Source organism: Peromyscus leucopus, chromosome 9, assembly GCF_004664715.2.
Source record: "Peromyscus leucopus breed LL Stock chromosome 9, UCI_PerLeu_2.1, whole genome shotgun sequence".
Classification (NCBI taxonomy): domain Eukaryota; kingdom Metazoa; phylum Chordata; class Mammalia; order Rodentia; family Cricetidae; genus Peromyscus; species Peromyscus leucopus.
The window spans coordinates 110,020,768-110,043,808 of record NC_051070.1 but is presented as its reverse complement, the minus strand read 5'-3'; the positions used below and the strand labels follow the sequence as shown (position 1 = coordinate 110,043,808).

At 52.7% G+C, this 23,041-nt stretch overlaps 1 protein-coding gene and 1 long non-coding RNA gene across 3 annotated transcripts in view; one reads left to right on the top strand and one right to left on the bottom strand.

Moving 5' to 3' along the window:
• Tkt (transketolase) overlaps positions 1 to 18,651 on the top strand; it is a 26,460-nt gene extending 7,809 nt beyond the window's left edge. For both annotated transcript variants that reach the window (XM_028891273.2, XM_037208757.1), the window contains exons 2-14: positions 2,885 to 3,002; positions 3,845 to 3,958; positions 4,573 to 4,670; positions 9,411 to 9,602; positions 11,016 to 11,134; positions 12,354 to 12,547; positions 13,157 to 13,321; positions 13,942 to 14,098; positions 14,210 to 14,340; positions 14,965 to 15,048; positions 15,167 to 15,260; positions 16,182 to 16,304; positions 18,357 to 18,651. In XM_028891273.2, the coding sequence (XP_028747106.1) occupies positions 2,885 to 3,002; positions 3,845 to 3,958; positions 4,573 to 4,670; positions 9,411 to 9,602; positions 11,016 to 11,134; positions 12,354 to 12,547; positions 13,157 to 13,321; positions 13,942 to 14,098; positions 14,210 to 14,340; positions 14,965 to 15,048; positions 15,167 to 15,260; positions 16,182 to 16,304; positions 18,357 to 18,532 (1,765 nt within the window). In that variant the 3' untranslated portion in view covers positions 18,533 to 18,651. The remainder of the gene's footprint in view (positions 1 to 2,884; positions 3,003 to 3,844; positions 3,959 to 4,572; positions 4,671 to 9,410; positions 9,603 to 11,015; positions 11,135 to 12,353; positions 12,548 to 13,156; positions 13,322 to 13,941; positions 14,099 to 14,209; positions 14,341 to 14,964; positions 15,049 to 15,166; positions 15,261 to 16,181; positions 16,305 to 18,356) is intronic.
• On the bottom strand, positions 17,122 to 23,041 carry LOC119088556. Its single transcript, XR_005092224.1, has 5 exons — positions 22,917 to 23,041; positions 21,607 to 21,738; positions 20,602 to 20,735; positions 18,339 to 18,604; positions 17,122 to 17,359 (listed from the first exon to the last, which is right to left on the bottom strand). It is a non-coding gene; the product is annotated as an uncharacterized LOC119088556 (long non-coding RNA).

Sequence of the window (23,041 nt, the reverse complement as noted above, 5' to 3'; positions counted from 1 at the left end):
GCAGAATTGTTTAACAAGCAGCCCAGTGTACTTGTAGCTCCTGTGCGGCACACAGAGCAGGTGGTAGGGTGAATGTCCCCACCCCTCACGCCGCCTCTGCTCAGATGCATCTCCGCTGTGTTTTCCATGGCACCCGCAGGTATCTGATTCAGGCAGGCTGGACTGCAAGGAGAGTCCGTCCTGAAGCCACAGGTCCCTGCTTCTGGCCCCACGGGTGTTCTAGAAATTTGGGCTTAAGAGTGGCCATGTCTCCTCGGTGCTCAGCACTTTACAGTTTACAGCATCCTCTCTCGATCTTTGGCTCATTGCTTCTCTCTTGCCTGGAGTGACGGGCGAACCAGAGTCCTGGTCTATGGGTGAGCAGTTGAAGGCCCTGAGAGGTTTGGCACCTTGTGCCCTCGACCACTATTGTTGCTGGTTGGTCTTTGGTCTTTTGGGGGACCCTCCACCCAGCTCCCAAATAAATCACACATGGAGGCTTCTTCTTACTTATGAATGCCCGGCCTTAGCTTGGCTTAGTTTCTAGCCGCCCTTTCTTAACTTAAATTATCCTTTCGCCTCTGGGCTTTTCCTGTTCTCTTACTTCTGTATCTCACTCTTACTCCGTGGCTTGCTGGGTAGCTGCGTGGCTGGCCCCTGGTGTCTTCCTCCTTCTCTGGCTCCTAGATCTTTATCCTCCCAGATTTTTTTCTCTATATATTCTCTCTGCCTGCCAGCCCGGCCTATCCTTTCTCGCTTTTGACCAGTTCTTATTAGACCGTCAGATGTTTTAGGCAGGCACGGTAACACAGCTTCACAGAGTTAAACCAACGCAACATAAACAAAAGGAACACACCTTAAAATAACACTCTGCTACAAGCCACTAGTGGCAGTGGCCCATCCACTTTGTGCCTTTGCATTGGCTCTCACCGGTTCCCCCAGAGCCCTTCACAGCACCCCCATTCACAAACAAAGAAGCGGAGCCTCCTGGAGCTGAGCCAAGTCACATGTCCCACACGATGGTGCCCATATCCACACACCCCGCCCCCGCTGAGAAGGCACGCTGCCCTGGGAGAAGCAGGGAGACCTGGGCTCTTTCTGTAGGGCTTACTTAGTGGGTGTGAAGACGACATCAGCAGCTGGCCAGATGTGTTGTAGGTACCTCTTCAGGGACCTAGCAAGGAAAGCATAAATCAATAGTTTGTTCCACATAGCAACTGGTGGGATCTCCTGTAGCTCCTCACCTTCCTCCATGTCTGCTGCGTGTGAGCAAGCTTGGGCCCTCCTCTGCCACAGACGTCACTCCGCCATGCACTTTCTCTGGGTGTCCTCCTGGGTTGTGGCCATGCCAGAGTGTCACCCCTTGGTCATAGGCAGAGTCCCTGCCCTTGTCTCTCTTCTTTGGGCCCTTCCTTCCCTACTGGGGCTTCCTCATAACAAGCCATGCCATTTCCCATCTCCCTCCCACCTTCAAATTTTTATTGCATTCATTTTTAAAAAAGATTTATTTTATTTTTAGTTGTGTGGCTATGGGTACTCATATGTGAGTGCTGGTGCCTGTGGGGGCCAGAAGAAGGTGTCAGAACCCCTGGAGCTGGGGTTAGTTACAGGCAGCCCCTCATGTGGGTGCTGGGATCAGAACTTGGATCTTCTGGAAGGGTGTTTAACTGCTGAGTCATCTTAGGTCTGGGGCTGTACTCAGAGGGTAGGAAGGGCAGCTGGCCTGGGTGTTCTCAACTGAAGTGGGCGCTGGGGGCAAGGGGTGAGGGTCCCTCTAAGACAGACTAGAGTCTCTCGTTGACATGTCCTCACCTCCCTCTTTTCAGGTGTAGTGTCTTTCCCCCATGACCAGGAGTTCATAGAGATGGTGAAGTATGAGGCTATCGTGTGTTGGGACCGTGGGAACTAAACCAGCATGGACAGTTCTGGATTCCTCTACTAACCTGTCTATTGCTGGGAGCGATTTACAGCTAACCTGATGGGGAACCCCAAGAGGGGAGGAGGCTGCTGGTGTGAATCCCACCCAGGGTTGCATGTGCCCTTGGGCTTGGTATTGGCATGTTGTAGTGTGAAGCGTCTCGAGCAACAGCATCAGGGCCGAGCCGAGCTGCATGTGTGGGAGGCCAACCTTAAGAGAGTGTGGCTAGGCAGACCCTGCAACTGGCCAGGAGTGGGGACCGGGTTAATCTAGTGATCCTGTGAAGCCTGAACTCACACAGCCTCTAGGGTATAATCCTTGTGCTTTCTAAAACCATTCAGTTATCAAAATAAGACTCTGAAATAGAGACCCCACCACTCCAGAACTGGAAGGGCAGCTTCTTGCTTTTGCCAACCTCACCTCAGCTCTCATCTATCCGCAGGCAGGAGGGGTTTGTTATTTTTATAATGATAGCCTTTGTGGAGATGAGCTTGTGTGTTGCACGTTTCTGTGTGCTAGCCTTCAGAATGTCCATTCAAAAAACAACCAGAAAACTAAAGTCTGATGTTTCAGGTTTGCAAACCTTCCCTCTGCCCATGGCCCCAGTGGACCCTGGAGTGGGCAGACTGCTCCTTATAAGCAGGTGGATTCTGGGCAGTCTCCTTGGGGTGTGGCTTCTCGGCCAGTTAAGTCCCTCTAGGAACTCCTAGGGAGGGACTAAGCTCCACCCCCCATACTGGGTACTCTTGGGATGGTATGGCAGTCCCTGGTACCCAAGCCACTGTAGATCCTAAGGCACCAACAGTAGCCTCCTTGAAACATATACTATGTTTCTACGTAGTGGGAGCCCATGGCTGCGATGAGCCCTGTCTGTGTGTCTCTCCTCAGAACAGGCATCCCCAGGCCCCTGACACATGCCAGAGTGGATGTTGTAGGCCAGGGGCTATGGCCAGGATGCTCACGTCTGTCTTCTCTCCTTGGCCACAGCCACCCCACATCATGCTGCAGCGCTGCTGAGATCATGGCTGTCCTATTTTTCCATACCATGCGCTACAAGGCCCTGGATCCCCGAAACCCTCACAACGATCGCTTTGTGCTCTCCAAGGTAAGAGCCCTGCTGCTAGCCACGCCTACCTGGGGCCAGGCCCTGTGGGTTCCCTGGAATGGTGGTGAGTGGTAGCCCAGCCCCAGCCCACCCTTCCTTCCCTACCTGCTCAGCCTACTCCCCGCTCTGTGCCTTGTGCTGAACTGACAAATTGAACATGAGCTAAGGAACCGAAATGAACAGGTATGGTAGCCTGGCACATCAGAGACTTAACCAAGCGGGGTGGGGGGCAGAAGAACCCGAGCTTCTGCTGGGTGTGTGCTCAGCTTTGATGCTGACAGGCAACACTGAGATCCAGGTCTGGAGATCCTGTCTCGCCTTCTGCCTGAGCCACTCTGTGTTGTGCCAGCGTTCTGAGGGCCAAAGCCTGCTCTCCTTGTGAGTGACAGTCCGCTACGGCTGGGGAGTGCCGTGTTTCCTCTTCTAGTAAAAATCACAGCCGCCAACCGTACCACAACGGCCCGAAATCCACCTGTCCTCCGGCCTGGCTCAGCAGCCTCTGGTTTCCCGGGGCAGGCTGTGAGGCTTAGAAGTCTGTCCAAGTATGTCCCATGCCAGCAACCGGGATTAGGGTGGCGGCCGCCGGCTGGGGTTTTGGACTTGTCCAGCTGCACAGCTGTGCCCCCTGCACCTGTCATGGTGCCTACCACTTTGGACTGTGGGAACTTTGGGCTGGAAACCAAGCGTCTGGAGAGGGTTGAAAGGGGAGAAGTGGCCTTCGCTGGCTTCCTCCTCTGAAATGGATATCCTGGCTGGCCCGCTCAGCCAGGCCCGGGAGCTGCATGTGCAGTGGAAACGGTCCCTGCAGCTCTGCCTCTGACCTCCTCGTGCACCTCCCACAGGGCCATGCAGCTCCCATCCTATATGCAGTCTGGGCTGAAGCTGGCTTCCTGCCCGAGGCAGAGCTGCTGAACCTGAGGAAGATCAGCTCTGACTTGGACGGGCATCCTGTCCCGGTAAGTCACCCAGCAGGGAGCCTCCTGGGCCCCTGCCTCATCTCCCTCTTTCCTAGGTACAAGGGAGAGGGGAAAGGCGGAGGAGCCGACTAGGATGAGGGAGGAAAAGAGAGAGGTCCGTGGAGAGCCAGCCAGGAGGTGATAGCAGAGTGCTAGTGGTACCTACCTAGGGAGGGAAGTGGTTTGTCCCTTGGCGCCAGGTTGATCCCAGCACATACTGATGTATCACAGGCACGCTGTGGTCTAGGTGTCCACTAGGGCCGAACACTCTCGATTATCTGTTATAATCTCTGTTACCCATCTCTAGCTGCTTCGTGTGATCAGCTGCGTTTACAGAGGAGGCAGTTGAGGCTCAGAGAGGTTTAGTTCCCAGCCTGGGGTCACACAGCTCACTAGAGGGCAGGGTTTGGAATTGAACCCACCCCCACAGTGATTTTGCTGTCTGAATACGAACTCAGTCTCCGGAAGGGCCTTCTGCCGTGGGGGGGTTCATTGGCTCTGGATGGGGATGCTGCCCTGGCTGCCATGGCCAGAGAAGCCAAGACCCTGGGGGGGGGGTGTTGGAAATGCTCTTTCCTGGCCCCTTGAATAACTGTGGATCTCTCTTCCGACAGAAACAAGCCTTCACCGATGTGGCCACTGGCTCCCTGGGCCAGGGCCTGGGAGCTGCGTGTGGAATGGCATACACAGGCAAATACTTCGACAAAGCCAGGTAACCCATGCTCCCCACTCCCACCCTTGGTAATTTTGAGGGGGTTCCTCAGTGGCCCAGGCTTAACCCCTGCTACACTGCCCCTGGCTCCTTTTCTTGCCTGACTGGGGCTAAGTAAAATCAACACGTGCCCCCTTCTGCCCTCAAAGCCCTGAGATGGCGACGTGGCCAGCACTCCTTTCAGACGAGACCAACTCAGACATAAAGGAGCCTCCCAGAGTCTGGCTGCCAGGTCAGGTTTGCATCCTGAGCACATGGTGCTACCACATGCCCTCAGTCTAGTGCCCGGCTCCTGAAAGTGTCAGAGCAGCCTGCCTCCCCACCCCCATGTCTGACTGGGTACCAGGAAGCTTGGCCGGGGCTACTTGCCTTTGTGTATGAGGAGGATTAAATTATGTTCTGGGGGGCAGGGTCTTTGAGGCACCTCCCATCAGCTAGTGAAGAGACTGAGTGGGTGGGTGGGTGGGTACAGCCTGGTGGGTAGGTTAGCTATTCTGGCCTCAGGAGGTTTGTTGAACTCCCAGTGCCCTTGGGACAGATTTCAGCCACTTGATCTGCTGTGGACAGGGTGCGCCTAGGAAGCAGAGTGAACAGGCTGCTAGGAGTAACCACTGGTCCGAACTGTTCCTCCAGTCCACCGTGTGGGAGCAAGGCTGAGTGCTGGGTTTCACCTAGAGAAGCCCCACTGAGGGGAGGGGTGTGAGGGGTCACTAGGAAGAATACTTACCTAGATCTTCTGGTCTGAGTGTCCAGAGGCACACCCATCGTCCCCAGGTGCCCTGTGGGCAAGGAGTTTCCTAGGAGGGCTGGAGGAGACTGGCCTATAGCCAGGAACATCCCACTTCCCTGTAGGCCAGCCCTGCAGAAGAGAGGCCACAGCCAGGTCCCTCTGGGGACAGGTAGGAAGCCTGACTGCCCCGCCCACACGCCGGGAAGCACCTGCTGTTCGCAGAAAGTTCTTGGGGGGGGGGGGGGCTTCTGGATCTGTGGAAAGCCTCAGTCCTTCCAGGACCCAGCCCCTCAGTCCAGGGTCACCCCCAGCACAGCCTTGGCCCCAGTTCCTGGCTGAGCTTTAGGGTGAGCATAGCTACACCCAGAAATGATTCACTCTGAGATGAAGTGTCGCAGAGGATGAGGTGTATGCTTAAGAACATTTTATCTGGCCTAGAACCAGAGATGTGAGTTAATTATTCCCTACAGTTGCTTGAAATAATTCCCTGTGAAGGATCGTTTTCTGACCTCGACATAATAGAACAAACCAGTGTAGGGAGAAGGGCTTTAGTGGGTTCCCAGAGGCTGCGGTGGCTTAGAGCCAGGGTTAGCTGAAGCCTGGGCCCTCAGACAGTACCGTGCAGGGTGGGGGTGTGGGGTGAAGGGCCAGGGCACCGGGAGATTATCAGGCTCAGCCAGGCACCCAGAGCTAGCACGATGATAGAGCCAAATGGGTTGCTGGCATATTCTCCCTGCAAGCTCTTTTAAAAGCTTTTTGTTTTAAAGTACATTTATTCATCAACAATGATACAATTAAAAAAAAAGTTTCTCAGTGTTTTCTAATTGCTGGTATGTTGCTCTTTGAGATTCAGGGACAGTAAATCAATGTCCCAGGGTTTTCAAAATTATGATATTTTAGACATATGTCTAACAGTCTTCATGCTCTTGTTATTTGAGTTGCTAAAATTCTTTACAAGAATAAAATACACTAAGTTTAGTAGCAGTTATAAAAGAATGCATCCTAGAGAGATATTCCATGAAAAACAAAATTTAAAATTCAGGCCCCCTGGAAGATAACAGCCACCGTGCGATTACATGTGGACACTGCCAACTTAGCACTGAGTTACAGAGCAGTGGAAGGAAGGGAGGGAGGGAGGAAGGAAGGAAGGAAGGAAGGGAGGGAGGGAGGGAGGGAGGGAGGGAGGAAGGAAGGAAGGAAGGAAGAAGGAAAGAAAGAAAAAAAGGAAGAAAGAAAGAAGGAAGGAAGGAAGGAAGTGTGGTGCATGACCTTAGCTCTCCTTGTATCGTTTATCATTTGTAGTTCTAATTGCTGTGGCTAACCTTCAGTCTGTGGTCCCCTTGCCTCAGTTTCTTTCATGTGGCTGGAATCACAGGCGCGCATCACCAAGTCTGCCTCCCTTTCTTTATTCTGAACCCCTTTCCCTAAGTGAAATCTAAATATATTTCTTCCACATTAAGTCTTCATAAAGGATTTACAAATTTGTAACCCTAATGTAAGTTCACATTCTGCTTTTTAAAATGCTAAACTTTTCCCCCCCACACACACACACCCCACACACCCCCCCCACTCACACACACACACACACACACACCCCACACACACCCCCACCCCACCCCACCCCCCCCACTCACACACACACACACACACACACACACACACACACACACACCACCCCCCACACACCCAGTTTGTCATAGTGAGGAGGCAAATGTGCATATGGTGAGGTGTGGAGGTAGTGGATAACTTGAGGGCAATAAGGGACTTGGGGAGTTGGACTTAGGTGGTCGTGCTTGGCATCAGGTACCTGCTGAGCCCTAAATCATCTGAACAGTCTATGGTGGCCTTTTCCTCGGGGTTGAACTAACAAGAGCTGCTTTAGTGTCTGTGATGTCCTGTGGGCATACCGTGGCCCACTTAGCCAGTCTTTTGTTGGACGTGCAAGATGGTTCCCATGAGCGCGGGCCGGCCTTTATCTTGGTTCCCGACGCCACCTTTGCAGCCCCTGGCCCTAATTTGTTGTTTAGTTTCCCTTCTAACCCTGTGATCTAGAGAACGGAGTAAACGGAATCTATCGCAGTTAACATTAAGCTGGCATGCTGGGCAGTGCGCGCCTTTGATCCCTGCACTCAGGAGGCAAAGCATGTGGGTCTCTGTGAGACAAGGCTGTACAGTGAGACCCTGTCTTGACTACAAAAAACAAATCACGCACATTAGGCAGGCACCTCTACCTGAAACTAACAAGTTTTTAGACTGCCCTAAGTCTTTGTGATTTTTCAGCGCGTCTCATATCTTTGGGTTTTCTGCAGGCCGAGTGAAGGTCTAGTCTATACTGAGTTAACTCTCTTCCACTGAGTTACTTCCCCAGCCCCAACATCTTTGAATTTTTTTGAGCCCTGATGTACAGAGTAAGTCTAGTATTGACAATGCTGTCATTGACTACTGGGTGCCTTCTTGGTTTACAGCCTCTGGAGAGCCATGCTGACAGGTATTTAAGTGGATCACAGTATAGTACCAATCCCTAACATTTGACATCTGGCATCTCCAGCTAGGGTTAGCCCAGGCTTCTCTAGGCCCCCTGCATCTATTCCCAGCCTCATTCCCAGCATCTCAGGACCTTAGGATACTCTCCTCTCCTTAGTCTTTTGACCCTCTGGGGCCAGCCCTGTCTCTGATCTTGAAGTACAAGGCTATGTTGTAAGCCAGCTTGGTTCCAGTCTGACTTTGTGGAAGTGGACTGGACATGGACGCAGCCATTCCACCTCCCTAGAAGCTCTGGAGGTCAGGATCCCCACATGCCTGTCTCTCTGGCTCTTATCATGGAGGTCCTTTTGGGGAGCTCCTTTGGGGTGTTTGGGCCCCAGTAGCCTTAGGAAGGGAGAAGATGGCTTGAGGAGAACCATGTTCCAGAAAAGCATGTGTCTGAAATGTGGGCCCTCCCGTCCAGGGTACCAGTGGCCCCACCTAGTAGACACTTCACAAGGAAAGGCCCTGGCAGGGAACCATGCAGGAAGTTCTGTGGCCTGGGCCGGCGGAAGTGCTGAGTCATGCTGACAACTCTGACCGCCTAACTACGGACCTGCAGTCAGTTTGAGGGCCTTTCTCTGTGAGCCCGGCCAGGCAGAACCATACAGCTGAATACTGGGCAAGGTGTAGGGGTGCCCACCTCCCCATCCCGACACCCCTCCCTCTGTGTGCATTTCTGTACATCAAGGAGCTGACAGTCCAGGACACAGTCAGATATGTAACTTCAGACACAAGTCCTTTGACTGATCTGAATGTTTTCTTGGCCTCTGTGGCTTTGGGGAATTCCTCTCAAGGAGGTCACTCAGCTCAGGGCCCAGCACCAACCATGGGGCGGGCCCATGATGGAGGCAGTTACTCTTGGCTACTGCTACAAGACCGCCAGATCCTCACCTCCCTTGGGGCTGGGGGGGTGTGTGTCTCTGAACCAGTCCTCTGCCTCTAGCCTTACCTCTCTTTACCCCACCCCCCAACAAAAGCTTCTGCTCTCTCGAGTAATGTACCCTGATTTCATACTCGTACCTTGACACCCTGCTTTGAGAAGACCGCCCCTGCCTGTGTGGAGGGGAGAAAGCTGTCCTGGAGGAACTTCCAGAGAGCCTCCCTGTGAGGCACCTGGTCCCTGTGCTGAACAGCTGTGCCTAGTCTCTTCCCCCAGGTTCCCAAGGCCCCGGCTCTCCAGTCTTTGCTGGGGGCGGGGTGCCAACCCCCCCCCCCAGTCCTTCAACCTCTCTTCCTTCTAACTCTTGCCTCAAGAGCCCCAACTCTGATTCGTACTGGCCAGCTCCCCATCATCTCAGCAGCCAGTCCTGCGGCTCCTGGCGGCGTACTCGTGGAGTGTGGGCTGGCCTCAGGGTCCCAGTGGTGACGTGGACCTTGCCGTGTCCCTGCTGCCTGTCTGTCCGGGTTTCTTGGGAGGGTGGAGTTGAGGGCCTCACTCTCCCAGGAGAGAGGGACCAGCCCTCCCACGAGCCTTTTGTCCACAGCTACCGAGTCTACTGCATGCTGGGAGACGGGGAAGTGTCCGAGGGCTCTGTCTGGGAGGCCATGGCCTTCGCTGGCATTTACAAGCTGGACAACCTGGTTGCCATTTTTGACATCAACCGGCTGGGCCAGAGCGACCCAGCTCCCCTGCAGCACCAGGTGGACATCTACCAGAAGCGCTGTGAGGCCTTTGGGTATGTATGAGGCCGTGGCCTGAGAAGGGCTCTTAAAGCAGGTTTATTCACATGGTCGCATCACTTAGACACTAGTCTATTTATGGGAGGAGGGTACACAGGTGTATTAGGCTCGGTCCGTGAGGCTGAAGGACGTGTGGCAAGGGTGAACATGAGTTGGCTAGTCCATCTTGGAGAGGAGGGGCAGGCTTCCTCTCTAGTGAAATGGTATCGGGGTTTCTGAACTTCCCACTTGAGGAGCCTTCAGTGACCGTGAGTTCAGACTCAAGTGTTGTGGAGCAGGTAAGGTAGGGGTCGGCCTGAGGGCTTCCCCCCTGGGCAGTTCTCCTCAGCCCCAAAGACAAGATGCTCTGAAGTTGGGGGCTCTGACGTGCCGTATGGCTGAGGAGGCTCTGGAGGGGCGGACTGCGGGCAGGGGAGCAGGCTGGACGCGGGAAACGCGAGGCTTGAGAGCCTTGGGGGGGTGGGGCGGCCACGGCTGTCCTTGGTAATAGATCTATGTCTGTGACCGTCGAGGAGACCGTCTGTCCAGGCTGTCTTGACTTACAAAGGGAAAAGGTGATGGGAGTTAGGAATAGGCTTTCTGTTGGGCAGATAAGGAAACAGCTACCAGGTGCCTACAGGGTCTCCCCAAGATCACACCAGTCTGGAAACGAGTATAACTCTGGCCATGGCCACTGGGTTCTGAGTCTGTAATTCCTTGTATCCTCATACAACTTGCATTGTGACCGTGGACAAATTACAGTGTGTGTCTGTGTATGGGTGCTTGCACACCTGTGTACTGAAGGATGGAACCAGGGCCTCATGTGTTTGGCAAGCATTAATACCACTGAGCTGCATCTTTGGTCTACTGCCATCTTTATTAATATACCCCAAAAGGTGATGGTGAGGCATAGCTCAATGGGAAAGCCCTTGTCTAGCATGTACAAGGCTCTGGGTTCAATCCCCAACAGTGGTGGGGTGGGGTGAGTGTTAGGGTTCACAGGGCTGTCCCAGCTCCTTGACAGAGGTTAAATAACACAGTTGAGTGTATAGAAGTCTGCAGTATCTATGGAGGAATCAGGTGCACACTGAGCCAAGCATTTTATGAATCTAATAACACGTGGGTTCCAAACTTGGTGCATTGTCTCCAAAACATCTCTTAGGAAATGAGTGGATCGGGACGAAAGGACGGGGCATGAACTAAGCTTTGAATTATTTGAAAGGAGGGAAATTAAAACTAAGCAAAAGAAGCGGAATAATGTAGGGGAAAGGAAGCAGTCCGGATTGGAAACAGTCGTGTCTTAGACTTTCCAGCTGGAGTTCGGCCATGGGGTGGCATGCAGGCAAGCTCCCAGATGCTGGGCCCCTAGGGGCTTTTCAGGGTCCTCTGGCACCTGGCTGCCCCTGACCCTGAGCCACCTCTGTCCGCAGTTGGCACGCCATCATCGTGGATGGACACAGCGTGGAGGAGCTGTGCAAGGCCTTTGGCCAGGCTAAGCACCAACCAACAGCCATCATCGCCAAGACCTTCAAGGGCCGTGGGATCTCAGGTCTGTGTTTCCCCATTCCCAGAGAGACCCTTGTGCCTGGAGAAATGCCTGTTATTTTCCTAGAGTGACTGCTCTCAACTGAGCTGTATAGACAGGCAGACGCTTCCTGAGTGAAACAGCCCCTTGGGGTATGGTGTCATTCAAAGACCGTCCCTGCCAGCTCCAGCCATCTGCCCTGGGTTGCAGTGCAGCGTGACCCTGGCAGCCCTGAAGCTCCTGGAAAGGCCTGAATTCTCCCGCAAGGAAGCAGTGCACTGGGGTCGTGCCTGGCAGAGGCCTTCCCCGGACCTCCGACCGTGGTTCCCTGCTTGAGAGTGAAGCAGGCATGGTCCCTCCCCGACACCCAAGGTTGAACTCCAGATCCCTTGCCTGCTTTAAAAAATAAATGGAAGGATCAAGCTGTAAATGATCAGAGACCATGAGAAATCTCCCCAGTTCTAATGGTTGTAATAAAAAAGACAGAAAAATAGAACCGGGACTGTGAGGCACATGCCTGTGATCCCAGCACTCGGCTGGCGGAGGCAGAAGAGAATGGGGTGACCCTCGGCTACTTAGCGAGTTTTAAGCCAACCTGGTTATGTGAGGCTGTGTCTCAAAAGGAAAGAGGGGCTGGCAAGATGGCGTGGTAGGTAAAGGTGACTGCTGCCAAGCCGAATGATTTGAGTTCATCCTTGGAACCAGCATTGAGATTTAGGTTTGGAGGTGCCTCAGACTGCCTGGTACTGACTGAGAGCGTTGGTCTGTCTGTTCTTGGATCTGCTTAGGCTACAGTGACATAAGGTGACTCAGAGGGTGTTAAGCCTCACTGGTCCCCATACGGTGATGCTCTGAAGGGATGGGAAGACCTTACTGTGCTCATAAATGTTGGATAAACTTAGAAGTTCTCTCTCCTTCTGGTCGTCAGCTTCATTTTCCGGCAGGGGTTCCTCCCAACTCCCCCCAAAACTTGAGTCTGAGTTCTCTAGCATGGGCTGCAGAGTCTGGGGCCAGGGCCTGGGGGGACAGTGGTAAAGGGGACACTCTTCCTCCTCCTCCTCCTCCTTCTGCTCCTGTTCATCTGAGCCATTTCCGAGTGGTGGGCACGCAGAAGTCCTCTTCTGTGACCCTCTTTTCCTGTCCCTAATAGTGCCCGGTTCTTCTTTCCTGTGACACCGCCGTTCCCATGATTTCCCTCTGTGGACACCCCTACCTGACCTTCTGTCTTCTCCAATACCTTCAGGGATTGAAGACAAGGATTCATGGCATGGGAAGCCCCTCCCCAAAAACATGGCTGAGCAGATTATCCAGGAGATTTACAGCCAGGTCCAGAGCAAAAAGAAGATCCTGGCCACGCCCCCTCTGGAGGATGCCCCTTCAGTGGACATTGCCAACATCCGCATGCCCACCCCACCCAGCTACAGAGTGGGGGACAAGGTACCTAGTTGGCTTTTTAGTGGATTGAACTGGGATGGGGCTGGTTCTCTGGTTTCCCCGGGTCTAGGCCTTCTGGAAAGGAATGAATCTGGCAGACAGGGAAGCTCAGGCTCCTTGTCTGTTCCTGATGGCGGAGTTATGTGCCCACAGAGGCTCAGAGCGCAAGGGACTTGGTCACAGAGTAAGCTTCTAGTTGAAAAGATTGGGGTTCAGGGCTCCTTTGTGGTCTGGTACAGGCTAGGTGGAGCTCTCTTGGTCTGTGCTTTTCTCTGAGTAAAGCTCTCAGTGAGGCCTGCAGCTTCCGGCCTCCAGGCCCTTGGTCGTCTTGTGTTTTGTCAGTTTCCAGGTCTCACTGGGCTTATTTTTTTGTTTCCCTTTTTATGTTGTTGTTTTGAGTTTCTTGATGCCAAGTTTCACCGTGTAGCCCAAGTGTGGCCTCAAATTCAACAGACTCTGGCCTTTGCTCCTAGTGCTGGAGTTACAAGCGTTGGTGCTCCCACGCCCAACCTCCGTTCCCACGCTTATAGTCCCCCAGAAGCTTCAGACAAGACTCCAGGCCTCGGCCCTACACATGCTCTGTGGTACTCAGAGCCTTTCTTCCTCCTACAGATAGCCACCCGGAAGGCCTATGGACAGGCCCTCGCCAAGCTGGGCCATGCCAGTGACCGCATCATTGCCCTGGATGGGGACACCAAAAATTCCACCTTCTCGGAGCTCTTTAAAAAGGAGCACCCAGACCGCTTCATTGAGTGCTACATTGCCGAGCAAAACATGGTGAGTAGGCTGAGGGGCACAGCCAGCCACAGCTGCAGAACCCCCACGGTGGGGCAGCGGCAGGCCGAAGCCCTCTTCCTCCCTGGGGCAGCCAGATTGGCAATGCCAAGGGTCAGCCGTGGGCCAGCTCAGAGAAACCACAGGAGCAACTAGGGCCCCACGCTGACCTTTGTCCTTGATGGCCACTTTGGGGGTGTATTCCCAAGGGACAGTTACACGTGGGAGGAGCTTGTTGTATGTAGCACAGGTGTGGTAGTAAAGGGGACCTGCTGGCCCATAGAACCTTTTTGTTTTTAAAGATGGACTCTCATGTATCCCAGGCTGCCCTAGATTTCAGTATGTAGCTAAGGCTAGCCTTGAATTCCTGATCCTGCTATATCCCAAGTGGTAGGATTACCGATGGCTACCATACCTGGTGTCAAAGAAAATGATCTTGGGAGAAGTTTTGAGGTGATTATTTCAAGTCATAGGAGTCTGGGGTTGGGAAACAGGTTACAGATATACACAAGTCTCGTGAATTAGCGTGCTAGGATCACAGGCTCTTCCACTTCCCACGTGTGGCCTCGGGAGGGTTCTGGGCTCCCTGCTTCTTCAGGGCTGACCGCCCTTCCTGTCCTCAGGTGAGCATCGCTGTAGGGTGTGCCACACGCGACAGGACGGTTCCCTTCTGCAGCACCTTCGCGGCCTTCTTTACTCGGGCCTTCGACCAGATTCGCATGGCAGCCATCTCGGAGAGCAACATCAACCTCTGTGGCTCCCACTGTGGCGTGTCCATTGGTGAGTTTAGACCGGATGTCAGCACTCACTGCCTTCCTCAGAGCAGTGGATGTGGGAAGGGTTGGGACCAGGGGGGCAGTCATCATCATCTTCTTCTTTTCAATACCCCAGGGGAAGATGGGCCCTCGCAGATGGCCCTGGAAGACCTGGCCATGTTTCGGTCGGTCCCCATGGCAACCGTCTTTTACCCGAGCGACGGAGTCGCAACAGAGAAGGCGGTGGAGTTAGCAGCCAACACGAAGGTTAGTCACGCCGCTGTTCTTTTCGAAGCTAGCTCTTCCGTAGAGAGGCAGAAGAGGAGGCCAGCGCAGAGGCAGAGTTGGTCACTGGATGCCCAGGGAGGCATTTCCTGACCTGGTTGTGGTGTTTGTATAGCTTAAAGAAGCGAGCCCAGGAAGAACAAAACATACCATTCTTAGTACATCATGGCATCCAGTTGGACAGGGGACAATATCTGCCCTGCTTGAGTTGAAGAACAGAGTAAATGGTTCAGATCAAGAGCTGCCCTGCCACAGAGTAGCATAGAGAGCTTCCTGTTTCTTGCCTGAGAGCAGGGGCCGGCCTCACTGAGGCATTCTGGAGACTAGCCCCACCAAGAAGTCAGGCCAGTCAGTCTACTGTCTTGCTTCCAGTCTGAGGTTAGCCGAGCTGGGAATGCTCCTCGTGTGTTCAGAGGTGCCAGCCACAGGCAACAGCCCATTTCCTTGCTGTAGCAGCTGGGATGCAGTGACTGTAGTTTATAATTAATTGATGGCTGGCAGAGGCTTGCACCTGGGAAGAGTGGCCATCTAGAAAACTCCGCCCTCTGTCACAGGACAGGTCTAAGTGCTGTCCTGTATTTCTCAGTTTATCTGTTCCAATCTCAGGGCATCTGTTTCATCCGGACCAGCCGCCCAGAAAATGCCATCATCTACAGCAACAATGAGGACTTCCAGGTTGGCCAAGCCAAGGTCAGTGCCCTTCATGTCCGAGAGAACCCCAGAGATCGACCGACCCTGCTGCTCCTCCCACCACCAGACCCTACCCTGGCTCCTAGTCTGAACTTCCCCTTCTCCATGTCACCCCCAGGTGGTTCTGAAGAGCAAAGATGACCAGGTGACAGTGATCGGGGCTGGCGTGACTCTGCATGAGGCCTTGGCCGCTGCGGAGCTGCTGAAGAAAGGTAAGGAGGAAGAGACCAGGAAGGTCACGGACTGAGCGATGTCCACGTGTCACACAGACCCTTATCTAGTTCAATGGTGACCCTGAAGCCACCCTTGGAGTCATTACACCATGCCCAGCAGGTTCTGGGGCATCTGATGACTTCAGTCCCAACCTGTGTCCCCAGTACATCCTATCAGAGGCCTTGGAGCCGGGCGGTGAGGCTGATAAATTACTGGCCATCATTGTGCCTCTGTTTCCCCGTCTGTAAACTGGTTCTTAACCTTTATGACTATCCTGAGGACTTAGGTGTGACTTTGCATTAACACTATTATTACAGGTATTGATGTTAGCTAGTGATATGGTAGGGCAGGCATTAAGCTCCTTCCCATAGGCTCACCAGACATGCCACATCTCAAGCTATGAGCACCAGGAAGCGAAGGGTAGTAGCTTGGTTTGGTGACGTCAGAGTGGCCTGTGAGGTATGGGGCAAACAGGCCTGAGGCTGTAGCAAGACAGGCCTGAGAAGTCCAGAAAGCCCCTCCCAGGCTGGGCGGCTGGGTGTGGGGAGCGTCTTGCTTTTCTCCTGAGAGCGTCGCTGGCTACAGCTCTTCTTCTATCACTCTATAAACCTTTGTCTAGATCAGACATCTGAAGCCCCCCTTTATCCTCAAAGGCATAGGAGGATGAGGACCCCCCCCCCATACCAATCTCTCCTTGGACAGTCCACAGGGCACACAGCTGACCAGGATCTCCCAGAGGGCATTGGCAAGCAAAGACTCAACAGCCAGCCCCCAGAGAGTAGTTCTTCCTAGGCCCATAGCTATGAGACAATCTCCAAGACACCCCATTCAGGATAAGGGGCCACCACATGAAGTTCCACCACAGGGCAGAGCACAGCATGCAGTCTTTCTCTGAGCTGTGTTCTGGTCTTCCCTCACAGAGAAGATCAGCATCCGGGTGCTGGACCCCTTCACCATCAAGCCCCTGGACAGGAAGCTCATTCTTGACTGTGCGCGTGCAACCAAAGGCAGGATTCTCACGGTGGAGGATCACTACTATGAAGGTAATTGGGTTGCACCAGACTGGGTCGGGAAGGCTAGAGAAAGGAGCAGTGGCCCGGGAGCCAAGGTGCAGACAGGGCTCGAATTCCTCTGAGGGCAGTCAGTCTGCCTTTGACACTCAGCACTGACAGGGCTCACGGAGCTCAGCCAGCCAGCCGCTGTGAGTTAGCTGGGTCCCTAAGCCAAAGCCTAAAGCCTCGTAAGAGGCCGAGTCCCAACTGTACTGACACAGGGCTGTGGGTTTTCTGGCTACATACAGGATGTCTTTTTTATTTTTTATTTTATTTTATTTTATTTATTTATTTATTTTGGTTTTTCGAGACAGGGTTTCTCTGAGTAGCTTTGCACTTTCCCTGGATCTCGCTCTGTAGCCCAGGCTGGCCTCGAATGCACCAAGATCCGCCTGCCTCTGCCTCCCGAGTGCTGGGATTAAAGGTGTCCACCACCACCACCCCGCCAGAATGTCTTTTTTAATCCTTTCAAAGCATCTTCTACAAGTACATGCCACTTCTTTCTTAGAGAAGTCTCTGAGGAAGACATGAGTTTCTAAGGTCAAGTGCACAACTTGGGGTCAAGCTGACCTCCACCTGTACCACACATGTGCACACACACACACACATACACACACACACACACACACACATACACACATACACACACACACACACACACTAAATAAAGAAAGAAATGGGGGAGCTGGAAGGGCTCAGCAGTCTTCCAGAGGACCTTGGTTCAATCCCTGTCACCCACACAGCAGTTTAAAGCCATCTATGACTCTTATTCTGGGGGACCAATTGAATAAAATGTTCCACAGGCACATTAAAAAAATTTTTTTAATTACCTAAAGTGTCATGGCAACATCCCAGCACTCAGGAGGCAAAGAGAGGTGACTGTCTGTGAAGTCAAGGTCACCTTGATCTACATAGGCCAGCCAAAGAAGAATGGACGTGGGGCTGGCTCAGGTGGCAGAGTCCTTGCCTAGGGTGCAGGAAGTCCTCGGTTCCACCCCCAGCACTGCGTAATCGGGCAGGTGCCTCACACATAGAACCCCAACATTCTGGAGGAAGAGTTAAAAGAAGCAGAAGCTCAGGATCATGGATCAGGCTTTTTCTTTTAGGCCACCAACCAGCTCCCGAATCATGACACAGACTTATTAGAAGGCTTGGCCTAGCTTAGGCTCGTGTCTGCCTAGCTTTTTTAACTTAGATGAACCTGTTTCTCTTCATCTACCGTTTGCCTCTGGACTTCTTACCTTTCTTTCCTTCTGTCTGTCTTCCTTTCGCTGCCTCTCGTGTCTGCCTGGCTGGCAGCTCTGGCTTCCTGCCCCCGAGTGTCTCCCTCTTTCTCCTCGTTCTCTTCTTCCCTTCTCTCCCCTCATTCTATTCTCCCTGCCTGCCAGCCCCGCCTGTCCTTTCTCTGCCCAGCTATTCGCTGTTTAGCTCTTTATTAGACCAATCAGTTGCCTTAGACAGGCAAGGTGAGACAAATGCAACACATCTTTACATAGTTAAACACACATCCTTACATCGTCAAACAAATGCAGCATAAATAAATATAACACACCTCAACACAGTTAAATTAATATTCCACAGCATAAACAAATGTAACATATCTTTTCATAGTTAAAATAATATTCCACAGAGGCTGGAGAGATGGCTCGGTGGTTAAGAGCCCTGGCTGCTCTTCCAGAGGTCCTGAGTTCAATTTCCAGCAACCACATGATATGGTGACTCACAACCATCTATAAGGGGATTGATGCCCTCTTCTGGCACACAGGCATACAGGCAGACAGAGCACTCATATGTTAAAAATAATAAATAAAAACGTTTTAAAATAATATTCCACAGCAAGGTCATCCTAGACTTCAGTCAGTTTGAGGCCATCCTGAGCTATCTCAAGGAAAAAAAAGATTGAGAGTGCACATTCTAAGTAATGGATTACTTACTCTATTACTGTAATGGATTAGTGATGTCTGCTCTGGCAAGGGGAATGGTGCATATGCAATCTTTGACATTTGGGCTCAGACTAAGACTTACCTGGCTTTCCTTTTTCAGGTGGCATAGGTGAGGCTGTGTCTACTGCAGTAGTGGGTGAACCTGGAGTCACTGTCACCCGCCTGGCTGTTGGCCAAGTACCAAGAAGTGGGAAGCCAGCTGAGCTGCTGAAGATGTTTGGTATTGACAAGGACGCCATTGTGCAGGCTGTGAAGGGCCTTGTCACCAAGGGCTAGGGAGGGCATGGGGTGCTGGGCGGGGGAGCTGCACATTCCTGCGAGGTTCTGGCATGGTGCTCAAAGATGTAACTGAGAGGAGACAAGAAGGCGTAAATATATGTTTTGAGAAAAATGAACCCTGAGACCATTTTTTTCTCTTTGTGAACATATCCATTGCAGGCGGTGGGACGGATGAGGGGAGACAGCTGGTGCTCTCGGCTTGGGGTCGGGATCTGGGCGTCCCCAGGAATCACCTTCCCCTGTCCAGCTTCTACAGCTGCTCCCCGCCAGCCACAGCCAGGGGACACTGACTGCTCCCTGCCTTTTAGCCAGTAACTTTCCTGGATCCTTCATAGCCTCCTCGTGTCCCCTAAGGTCCAGCGACTCTGCTGTCAGACCTTGGAGTAGAAAGACTCATTTGTTCCTCGTCTTTGTCCTTTGGGGGGACACGAGCCACTGGTAGGCTCCCTGGTTAATACTCCGTGCCCTTGGCGAGGATGAGGCACATTTGTAGAGCTGTATTCTTGTCTGCCCTTGAGTCTGGGCAGAGGGAGCTGGTCAAACTGATCAGCTAGTGAGCTGCTTGGCCAGATCTGGCTGTGCTGGGGACTGTGTGGCACCAACTCCAGAAACAGCAGGGAAAGTAGGTCTCAGGGAGATGACTGGGACGTCTCAGTGGGGGACTGGGTTCAGGGTAAACCCTGGGAGGGAGGCCTTGAGCCGCACATATCAGAAAAAGGTTTTTTTTTTTGTTGCTTTAATCTTTTTTCTTTCTTCCTTTTTCTTTTTCTTTTTTTTTTTTTTTTTTTTTTTTTGGTTTTTCAAGACAGAGTTTTTCTGTGTAGCTTTGGAGCCTGTCCTGGAATTCACTCTGTAGCTCAGGCTGGCCTCGAACTCACAGAGATCCACCTGCCTCTGCCTCCCAAGTGCTGGGATTAAAGGTGTGCGCCACCATCCCCAGGAAATCCTCTTCAGTGAGAAAAGCAGGCAAGCCATCTCCCTGCCTGGGACAACTGAAGGACAGTGGGAAAGGGCTGCTTCTCAGCCAAGAGTTTGGAGCCCTGACATAATTACAGTGTTTTTTTTCTTACATAGTTCATAACATCAACAAAAACCAGTAAACCATAAAACCAGAAGTCTGGGGTGCTTGGTCACCACCTGGTGGTCATCTGTGGTACTACAATGCTAAGCACACGCCCTGCATAGGAATCTGAGGAAGGAGACCAGGGAAGGCGATGTGTCCTGAGCTCTGGGCAGCATCTGCTCCCAGCAGGTGGTGGAGGCGATAGCAGCATTACTGAACTCCTCCAGTATTTGTATGCATATGTTTTATTTACTCCTTACTACAAGATAGCATTTTAGAGGTGTGGCTCAAAAGGTCTAATGTGGAAAGCAAACCAAATACAACTTTTTTGCGACTCTTAACTTTTTTGTCCCTGTGGCCTCCTTAAAGGAGAAGCTATGCAGTCAGCCTTATGTAGAAGTCCTTGTCCTGAAGGAGCAGCCTACAGTTTAGTGCCCCTGTGTCTGCAAAGTTGCTGAGCTCTCCAGAGGTTCCAGGCCCATGGGAAGATGTTTCCAAGAGCAAAATGAGACAAGTACACTCAGCTGTAGGACCTAGGAGGCCCTGCTTAGCCTCCACCTGAAGGGGCAGAGGCTGGGGGCAGAGGGCTGGGGCTTGAGCTGGTACAGGGCTCTGAGAATGAATTCCATAGGTGCCTGGGCCAGCTCTCGAGTACAGTTAGGACAGACTTGGATGTAGTGGGTAGCCATTCCAGCTTGGATCTGGAAGTTCCAACCCCCATTGAGACTTTGGCAACTGTCACGCCTACGAGGCGGGGCCAGGGGAGGTGCCTGGAGACCCGAGATCTGGATGGGCCAGCGCCCATCTGGGACCCTGAACGGTGGAGGTGGACCTACTACACTTGGATATGGATAGCTTCGAGGAGCAGGTAGGGGAGGCTAGACCACTTGCTAGCTTGTATAACGTTCTGGATTCAGTCCCTAGGCCGGCAAGGGTTGGGGGGTCGGGGGAACACTTGACTTCCAAAGCGGAGACGGGGTGTGGGGGGGGATGCTTCCCTCACCTTCAGTTGCCCAGCCTTTCCAAGGCCCCCGCACTCTCCGTGGAGATAGAGCTGGAGCAGGCAGGCAGATGGCGGGGGAGGGAGCAGGCTAGCAGAGCTCCCAAGGCCTGGGGCACAGTCACTTAGGTCCAGTCCTACAACATCAAAGACCGGGGAAACCATGACCTTTAGGGACCCAGGGGCTCTGAGGAGTGAGTGAAATTGCTGCTGCTTTTTGGCTGTGGGTGATTCCAGAGTGTGCTGGAACCCCAGACTCTTCGGCCTTGAGAGTCTGGGAAACCCTGCCCTCCTCCCTTAGCCCCTAGGGAGGTAAGAAGCCTGGATGGAGCATGGAGGCATCCTTGTAGCTCCTGGGCCTGCTCAGGGCCAAGGCTCCAGGCTGCACAAAGACCTCAAGTCTGGCTTCTACAGCAGTGAGAGCCTCCTGCAGCTGCCAGAAGGGAAGCACAGCTCCTGCCCTCCACACCACCACACCGCCAGGCCATGTGACGTCAGGGCATGTGACCTGGCTCATTTCTTACTCTACACAGGTGGCAGAGCAGGGGCCCTCACAACGCTTCCAGATCACAACTCGAGAGGAGCCCCACCTCCAGGGCTCCTGCAAATGGGGATAATGACTGCTTCCTTAGGCCGCTGGGAAGGTGAAGTAAGAGACATTACCTAATTCCATTAGTACATTGTCAGGCAGATAAGGGCTCAAAGACGTTGCTTTTCGTAGCAACTCATTCAAGGCAAGTAGACTTTAGCACCAGGTTTCCTGTGATTACAGACATGGGGCCGTCTGCAATATGTGAGTCAGGCCCAGAATTCAGGAAGCTGCCCAGCATGCTTGGTTGTTTTGCATGATGACTGTTATTAACACAGCCCTGTCATGTGTACTGAGATCTAGTGACATGCTACACAAGTCGTTCTTTCAAACTACAAGTCAATGGTTTTTTTGTATACTCATCAAGTTGTATAACGTTTTTATCATCTCCGAATGGGACACATGTGTCCTTTACCCACCACCCTCACGGCTGGGCTCCACGCTGCCGGCTGCAAAGCTGGGCTGATAATCCATCCTCATTTCTCCCAAGCATTCCTTCCCCAGGTGGGTGCATATGGTGGGAATCTGGACCTCTGTCCTCAGTGTCCTCCCTTTGAGAATGGAAAAAGGTAAGAGAAAAGCCATAGCAGGTACTCTGAGTGAGGTTCCAGAAATCAGCCCCATCGCGGACCTGGGATTTACAGGCATGTGGGTTTGAAGCAGTACGCACAGAAAACAGGTAAGTAGAAAATATGGGCAGGCATATGACCAGTCTCGTCACAAGACTTCTCCTGCCCACGTGGTGGCTCAGGAGAAGCCCTCAAGCCTGGGTTTTTGCCCCACATGAGTGGGTGCTGATGGAACCCCTGCAGCATGGACACCCACGTTCTTCATTGGAGCTAGCTTGAGAACAGACATAGACCAGGTCAGTCACAGCCTTGGGAAACATGAGCCCTTTGTTCCAATCAGCAAGGCAGGAAAAGTCTGTCCCAGGAGCTGTCCCCCAAGAGCCTGAGCCTGACACAGGAAGGATCCTGTTCCCAGCTGTCTGGACTGGGACTGGCCATGTCCAGAAGTAGGGAGGAATCCGAAACCACAGGAATGCCAGTCTTAGGCTCTGGCTGCATAATAAAACACAATGGAGGCTAGCAGCCACATCTGTGAGAGCCAGTGAAGGAGAAAAGGGAGAATAGGAAAAAAACTGGGAGCTGGAGAGAAGGCTCAGTGGTTAAGAGCACTGGCTGCCCTTCCAGAGGACCTGGGTTCACTTCCCAGCACCCACATAGCAGCTCCAACCTGTCTATACCTCCAGTTCCAGGGGATCTGACACCCTCACACAGACATACGTGCAGGCAAAACACCAATGCACATAAAATAAAAATAAATTTAAAATGGAAGCAGGCACACAAGCTTTTAATCCCAGCACTCAGGAGGCAGAGGCAGGTGAATCTCTGAGTTCCAGGACAGCCTGGGCTACACAGAGAGACCCTATCAAGAAAAACCCAAAGGGTATGCTGGGAGGAGCATTCGGAATCCCAAAACAGCCTTTACCCAGCATGAGTGATGGATTGCCGGTAGCCACAGTTTCCTTCCCCTGTCAAACCCCACCTATGAGCTCCAGCACCTACCCTTTAGGTACGTGCAGTTAGGGCAGAATTGCATACAGAATACTTCAAGGAGCACAGTTGGGTGTGGCCAGACTTCCAGGTAGGGATCCAGCGACCATCCCTCCCACCTCTAACAGGCAGGCCCCCCAAAGCAGGCTGACTGGTGAAGACGGCAACTTTACCTCAGAGGCCTGGGTCCTCCGCAGTGTTCAGGAAGAGACACTGCATGTTCCTGTGGGTGGAAACTGAGTTTAAATTCGTGTGCATATGTGTATGTATTCAGATGTGTGTTTATAGGTCAACGAGC